This window comes from Aquarana catesbeiana, linkage group LG08 (genome assembly GCF_042186555.1).
Source record: "Aquarana catesbeiana isolate 2022-GZ linkage group LG08, ASM4218655v1, whole genome shotgun sequence".
Taxonomy (NCBI): domain Eukaryota; kingdom Metazoa; phylum Chordata; class Amphibia; order Anura; family Ranidae; genus Aquarana; species Aquarana catesbeiana.
This window is the reverse complement of record NC_133331.1, coordinates 281040753-281048529: the sequence shown is the minus strand read 5'-3', so window position 1 is coordinate 281048529 and position 7777 is coordinate 281040753. Positions and strand designations below refer to the sequence as shown.

The window sequence follows — 7777 nt, the reverse complement described above, 5'->3', positions numbered from 1 at the left end:
TTTTTCTTCGGCTCTGGGGTGTGTGCCGGCAGAGCCCCGCTCCCGCTGTGATTGGGCACAGCAGGAGCCAATCAGAGGGTCCTGCAGACCCGATGGCTGCAGGAAACCCAGTGATCTGTCCGAGAGAGGCAGAACGGCGGTCTGCCTATGTAAAGAAGGCAGATCGCCGTTCTGCTAGTATGAAGGACACAGATCTTGTGTTTCTGCTAAGCACCAAAAGAAAGCTCTATTTGTGGGGGAAAAAAAAGGACATCAATTTTATTTGGGTACAGTGTCGCATGACCGCGCAATTGTCAGTTAAAGCAACGCAGAGCCGTTTTGCAAAAAAATGGCCTGTCATTAAGGAGGGGTAAACCTTCTGGAGCTAAAGTGGTAAAAGACAAGAAAGATGCAGCATATAGTGGACATAAAGAGGAATTATACTTTGCTCTCTAATGGCCTGTGGCTTTTACTTTCTCTTCATTCCAGCTCTGCAGCCTATGCAAGAATCTTCAGTATTTAACACTTGCAGGATGGTTGGATGCCTGTCTCCCCTGCTGCATTGCTGTGGTTTCATCCACCAACTGCTCTTTCAATAGAGGACTCAGCAGTGACATAACAATTGGAGGAAGGAGTCACATTGTGTGGTGGGGAACAAAGACATACGACACACCTGGGATGGAGTGTTGAATGATTTGCAGACTGACAGAGTCTGTGGGGCTGAAAGAGGATTGCTAGGAGATGGGTTGTTGGGGGAATGGAGAATGAGGTAAGCAAAAGTTTTTTTACTCTCCCCTAGCCTGAATTAGCAGTTAACCCTTGTAGTGTGGGCACAGAGCTCCACTGCAAGTGAGAATGTTTTGGTTTATTGTCAGATGGGCTTTAAAGAAACATGAATGTTAACGAAATGAGGTGGACAGCTTCCGCAATGCCCCCCCCCCCCCCCCCCCCATAGAAGCTGCTGGCAGGGTAATCCCCACAATCCTGAAATGAATCCAGAATGGATGAAACATTGAGGAGCTGAAAAAAGATGGGGCATTGAGGCCTTAAGGTGGCCCCAGGGACTTTAAACGGTGCTCAAATCAATAAAGTAGAGAACATAAAAAATTCATTTTTTATTTAACAATCTTTAAAAAAAACAGACATTGGCCAAAGACCACATACAGAACAGTATATTCATTGATATAGAGATTAATACCACTTTCTCAACATGTTTCGCTTTCCTAAGCTTCTTCAGGAGATATATTGTGATATTATGGTCAACTATGAAAATAAAGAATATATGTATGTAAACAAATGTCTGCTTATAAGTTACAGTCATAATATATATTGATACATAAAGTGTGGCGCTAAAATAAACTTGTTCCTAATTGGGCAGGACCCACCAGAATATCAATCTGAGGGCCTAAACTAGCCCAGTGAGGTATTTAATGAAATGAGTTTTTATCAAATCTCATATCTAAAGAATAAGTGAAAGAGGACCAGAATAACAAGGTCATTACCCTTATATTCCCATATGCGAAATATTGTGAATAAAATCCGATAGAAAACTACCAAATGGAGAATTAATTATATTGCCCTCAAGGGGACATAAGTATAGAGTTTGGTGAATGTATTAATCAACTGTGAAAAAAAAAAGGAAAAAGGGAAAAAAAAAAAAAAAAAAAAAAAAAGAAAAACATAAACTTAAATTGGATCAAGTGTATGTGACCACAAAGTTGTGAATCAACACCTGTTGTGTTAGTGGACAATTAAGCAAACGTGTGGGCCTGCTCAAAACAGGTACTATACAGATGCGTATATGTTTTAAAAAGCATATATTTATACAAAAAGAAATTGTCTTGTTATAAATGCAAATGTATATAAATACAGTCCATGCACAAACTCAAATGAAATCAGGTGTGGGTTCAAATGTTAGTCCTATGAAGGTACACTGGGAAGTTAGGCCTCTAGGACTTCCTTCAGATGACCAGGATGGTTCCCATGTAATTAAATGGTAACTGTGGGTATAGATGTGTAAAAAATACTCTTACCAAAGGTGATGGACTCGCCAGCCAGCGGCTTTAGAGTCAGAATGAGCTTAAGATTAAACGAATGGTGATGGTTGTGGTGCTGCTGCATCCGTTAGTAGGGACGCTGGAAGGTGAAGATCCCCAGCAACACAGCCTCACGAACTCCAATGCTCAAATGATCACACAAATCCTCAGATATAAAAATCAGAGAGGAGATTCCACAGAGCGTAAAAACTGCTTCCAAAAAAACTTTAATCAAAGTTTTAACAATCAAGGACTTACACTGGCTCATAAACCGCAACAGAGACCAGGCATAACAGGCATATCAGGGTCTGATATGCCTGTTATGCCATGATAGAATAAGCGCTTTTTTAGAGATTTTTATCTGTTTTTGTACCCTGGCCTCTGTTGTTGTCTATGAGCCATTGTACTTTTATCATACCTGGTCTCTGTTGCGGTTTATGAGCCAGTGTAAGTCCTTGATTGTTAGAAATTCTTAAAATTGTTTAAAAATTCTTTCTCTAAAGGTAAGACTGAAAAAGTAAATTGTGACTTGGTGGTCAGTGTGGTTTTTTTTATTTTTTTATTATTATTATTTTTGATACACATGTGTTATATATTCCTTTGATGTATGATATATATATACGTTTTATCAATTTTTGTATTCTTCATATTTTTTTCCCTATGATCAAACCAATATGTATCAATATATATTATGACTGTAACTTATAAGCAGACATTTGTTTACATACATATTTTCTTTATTTTCATAGTTGACCATAATATCAAAATATATCTCCTGAAGAAGCTTAGGAAAGCGAAACATGTTGAGAAAGTGGTATTAATCTCTGTATCAATGAATATACTGTTCTGTATGTGGTCTTTGACCAATGTCTGTTTTTTTTAAAGATTGTTAAATAAAAAATGAATTTTTTATGTTCTCTACTATATTGATTTGAGCACCGTTTAAAGTCCCTGGGGCTACCTTAAGGCCTCAATGCCCCGTCTTTTTTCAAATATATTTTCTGGGATGTGGTGCTTTGGATTTTCCCTCCCTTCCAAATATTTTTTTCATTGAGGAGCTGAAAGAAGAGATGTAATCCAGTACCATGTGTGGGCCTTTGACCTCCTCTAGCATGCAGTGCACACCTTCTGAGTGCAAAGGAGGAGAATTCAAGCCTCATATTTTGTGTACAGAAGTGTGTAAGAAACGTGTTCATACGCCTGCTGCTTCCCTCCTATCCAGGCATATTGTCAGGACATGTAGTATGTTATATAGAACAATAGTGAAGGCATACAGTACTGTCAGTACATGAAAGGAAATTGTATGACATGTAATGAAGGCATATTATTGGAACATGTAGTAAAGGCATACAAGTGAAGGCCGCCAGATCCTGCCCCCCGCGCCACGTGAATGAGTATGGGGTACATCATACCCCTACCCATTCACCTGGAATAAAAAGCGTCAAAAATAAAACACACTACACAGGGTTTTAAAATAATGTATTGGGCAGCTCTGGTGGTCTCTTCCTTCTTCTCTGCGCTCTCCTCCTGCTATTAGGTCGTCTTCTGCTGTTTTGCTAGCTCTTGCCTGGTCTTCCCTGTCTCCTTCTCTTCTTCTCTCCTTCTCATGTTGCCAGGACGCTCTCTCCCGCTGTAAAACTGTGTGCATGGGGCGGGGCCCCCATAGGCATGGGGCGGAGTCGTCGGGTGATGTCATCCAGTGACCCCGCCCCCTAATGATGTCGCCCCTCGGGGCATGATGGGGCGGTGGGCGGGGTCAGATGACATCACCCAGTGACTCCGCCCCATGCTTATATAAGTCGTTGCGCAGCTCGCACGCTGCATTACAGAGGGGGAGAGCGTCGTGTCAACATCGGAAGAAGACCGGGCAAGAGTTAGCAAAAGAGCCTGCAAAAGAGCAGAAGATAGCTCTAGAGGCCCGGCACAAGACTCCGGACAGAGGGAGAAGAACCAGAGAGTGGAGAAGAACGAGCAAGAGCTAGCAGAAGATAGCTCTGCAGGCCTGGGAAAAGAACCAGAGAAGAGGGAAGAAGACCGGGCAAGAGCTAGCAAAAGAGCAGAAGATAGCTCTGGAGGCCCGGGAGAATATCAAGGGAAGAAGACCGGGCAAGAGCTAGCAAAAGAGCAGAAGATAGCTCTGGAGGCCCGAGAGAACCAGAGAAGAGAGTAGAGGCCCGGCACAAGACATAGAGGCAGAGAAACGCTTAACCAGGGTTATCGCTGTATGCCAAGAACCAAGCAGACCGCTCCTAAGTCCACCGGAGGGAGGGCATAATACCCCCCCACTGCCATCCTCATCACCCCCCACACACAACACAAAGGCTCTTCTCGGAGCCACCACATCCTCCTCACAAAGAGCTCCATACTATCTCATCACCACTACATCATACAAATACTCCTCACCACATCTCTACACCCCCCATCACACCGCACTCACATCTCTAACATTTCTAAGATGATTACAAAGTAACAATTCACACTTCTCTAGGAAGGAGATCTTTTCTCGTGCCGATCTCTTCCCACCACAATACAATATATAGGAGAGGAGAACAAGACACCTTCCTAGAAAGATTCTCTTCATATCTCTAGACTTCCCTCATCATTACCAGGAGATCGGGAAAGAAAACCTGTTCAAGAGAAATACAAAGTCATCTCCTCCCCTCCTGTACACAGATCCCGGGATCACCTCTTTCTCAGCTCCGGTGTAGAAATCCTACAACTGACTAGTAAGAAATCTCACACTCACTATTCATTCTTCTGTATGAAGACGAGATTTCCTCTCCCCGATCTATCACAGGAATCTCTCCTCTGCTATTCTACAACTTTCTCCAATCTTCCCCTCACACACACACCGATCACATTGTTACACCTTCCCATCAGCACATCTTACACTCTTTATTTCTTCTCATTCATTATCTACAGAAGACAATTATTGGCACCCTGGAGAGAGTTGTACATTTCTCATTCCAAGCGTCAAATTATTTTATATGTCAGCCAATCAGCAGATAGTGATCTGTACGGTGAGTGCAGAACTCCATCATCTGCAAACTGCACAGCGATGAGATTTCAGCGAGCAATTTGAAAATATTCCGATCAGCCAATCACAGCCTCTTGTCGTTCCTGTGTCAGCCAATAAGATTGTTTATATTATCATACAGGGAGCTTTCTAAAAGCGGGGCCGGGAGATCAAATTTTAATCCAAAATGACATCGGGGCTGCTAATCCTCTTCATATTATTTGTGGGTGAAAATATGGAATTCTATTCTATGACAGTGAAGAGTCCATTCTCCTCATAACACAATGTTCTTGTTGCTGATCATTCTAACATGTCCGATCAGTACAATGATTTCCCTCATACCGATCACATGAAATATTGAAGATCATCTAGAAAGAGGAAGTGTGAATGTCCCCCTCCCCCGGGAGATCCCACAGACTGTGCGGGAATTGTCGGGGACCTCCAGGTCTCCTATCTGCACATGACAGATGTGTGTGGGGTGAAGTCGGACACGCTGGGACTGGACGGCTTCTTGCTGCCTTTCTTGGCTCCTCCGGCTGCCGTCTTCTTAGTCGCCTTCTTCTTGGCGGCGGGCTCCGCTGGAGGAGCGGCGGCTGGGGCGATCTCAGTCTCCGTCATGATTCTCAACGAGTTTTTGAAAACAGATAAATATCGTACATGTTAGAATGATCAGCAACAAGAACATTGTGTTATGAGGAGAATGGACTCTTCACTGTCATAGAATAGAATTCCATATTTTCACCATATTGTCACGACAGATAGTGGAAGGTGTTCCGCACACACTCACCGTACAGATCACTATCTGCTGATTGGCTGACATATAAAATAATTTGAGGCTTGGAATGAGAAATGTACAACTCTCTCCAGGGTGCCAAGAATTGTCTTCTGTAGATAATGAGAAGAAATAGGGGAGAGTGTAAGATGTAACAATGTGATCGGTGTGTGTGTGAGGGGAAGATTGGAGAAAGTTGTAGAATAGCAGAGGAGAGATTCCTGTGATAGATCGGGGAGAGGAAATCTCGTCTTCATACAGAAGAATGAATAGTGAGTGTGAGATTTCTTACTAGTCAGTTGTAGGATTTCTACACCGGAGCTGAGAAAGAGGTGATCCCGGGATCTGTGTACAGGAGGGGAGGAGATGACTTTGTATTTCTCTTGAACAGGTTTTCTTTCCCGATCTCCTGGTAATGATGAGGGAAGTCTAGAGATATGAAGAGAATCTTTCTAGGAAGGTGTCTTGTTCTCCTCTCCTATATATTGTATTGTGGTGAGAAGAGATCGGCACGAGAAAAGATCTCCTTCCTAGAGAAGTGTGAATTGTTACTTTGTAATCATCTTAGAAATGTTAGAGATGTGAGTGCGGTGTGATGGGGGGTGTAGAGATGTGGTGAGGAGTATTTGTATGATGTAGTGGTGATGAGATAGTATGGAGCTCTTTGTGAGGAGGATGTGGTGGCTCTGAGAAGAGCCTTTGTATTGTGTGTGGGGGGTGATGAGGATGTTGGTCGGGGGGTGTATTAGGCCCTCTCTCCGCGGATGCGGCGTGCCAGCTGGATGTCTTTGGGCATGATGGTGACCCTCTTGGCATGGATGGCGCAGAGGTTGGTGTCCTCGAAGAGTCCTACGAGATAAGCCTCGGAGGCTTCCTGCAGAGCCATGACGGCGGAGCTCTGGAAGCGCAGGTCGGTCTTGAAGTCCTGGGCGATCTCTCGGACGAGGCGCTGGAAGGGCAGCTTGCGGATGAGCAGCTCGGTGGATTTCTGGTAGCGGCGGATCTCTCGGAGAGCCACGGTGCCGGGCCTGTAGCGGTGAGGCTTCTTGACTCCGCCGGTGGCCGGGGCGCTCTTGCGGGCGGCTTTGGTGGCCAGCTGCTTGCGGGGAGCTTTCCCTCCGGTGGACTTACGAGCGGTCTGCTTGGTTCTTGCCATGGCTGATCGATGCTTCCAATCTCCAGAAGAAACAAGTGTGAGAACACGGGCTGTGCGGCGTCTATTTATAAACATCACTGCCTTCTGATTGGACAACTAACTCACACCCCTTTTCATGATTGGTTTACTTTTAAAAAAGCGCCTTTTTTAAAATGCCCGCCAAGATCTGCCCGTTATCTGTGTTAGTAGAGTTACCTTCTTTGTGTGGGGTGGGGGAGGGGAGTTCCTCCACATCATACAAGATCTCCATATTACCAAAAAGAGAAAATATTATTCATACATATTTTTATAATCAAAGTTTAGAGACTCTTCAAGTAGAAAGGTGACTTGTACAGCTTGTTCCATCCAGTACAATTCTGTACTAACATGGAGGGACAGATCGCTGAGCAGACAATGAATCGTGTCCCCCCAGCATTGTCCTCCCTGCTCCGGACACATCTGGGATCGGTGCGATCATTACCTCTAGATGTTCCATGTGGATCAGCATTAGATCATTGAACTCCTATTGCTGGATCTACATTATAATCGGTGTGCCGCCAACTCCTACCGGGGGATTTGAGGGAATGGACACAGGGCGACATCTAGATTACATAATCAATCCGATACATTTACATGAATTGGGTTTTATTTGTCAGAAAATGCTGCAAAAACATGATTTGAACTATAATTCTCATGATATCATGTCACCATTAGAAGGAGAATGACAGCTCTGATATGGAGCATATGAGAGGGTCTTATGAAGAGCATTTGTGTCTTGTTTGGATGATGGGGGGTGTTGGGGATTTACTTGGTGCTGGTGTACTACATAAAATATTATT

General features: G+C 43.8%; 1 protein-coding gene across 1 annotated transcript; it reads right to left on the bottom strand.

Annotated features, from left to right (window-relative positions):
* Positions 1-6492: 6492 nt before the first annotated feature.
* On the bottom strand, positions 6493-6993 carry LOC141104555 (histone H3). Its single transcript, XM_073594161.1, has one exon. The coding sequence runs from the start codon at positions 6957-6959 to the stop codon at positions 6549-6551; it is 411 nt and encodes a 136-aa protein (XP_073450262.1). The 5' UTR covers positions 6960-6993; the 3' UTR covers positions 6493-6548.
* Positions 6994-7777: the final 784 nt, after the last annotated feature.

Coding starts and splice junctions, on each gene's coding strand:
- LOC141104555 (XM_073594161.1), bottom strand. CDS start 6,959: ATGGCAAGAACCAAGCAGACCGCTCGTAAGTCCACCGGAGGGAAAGCT.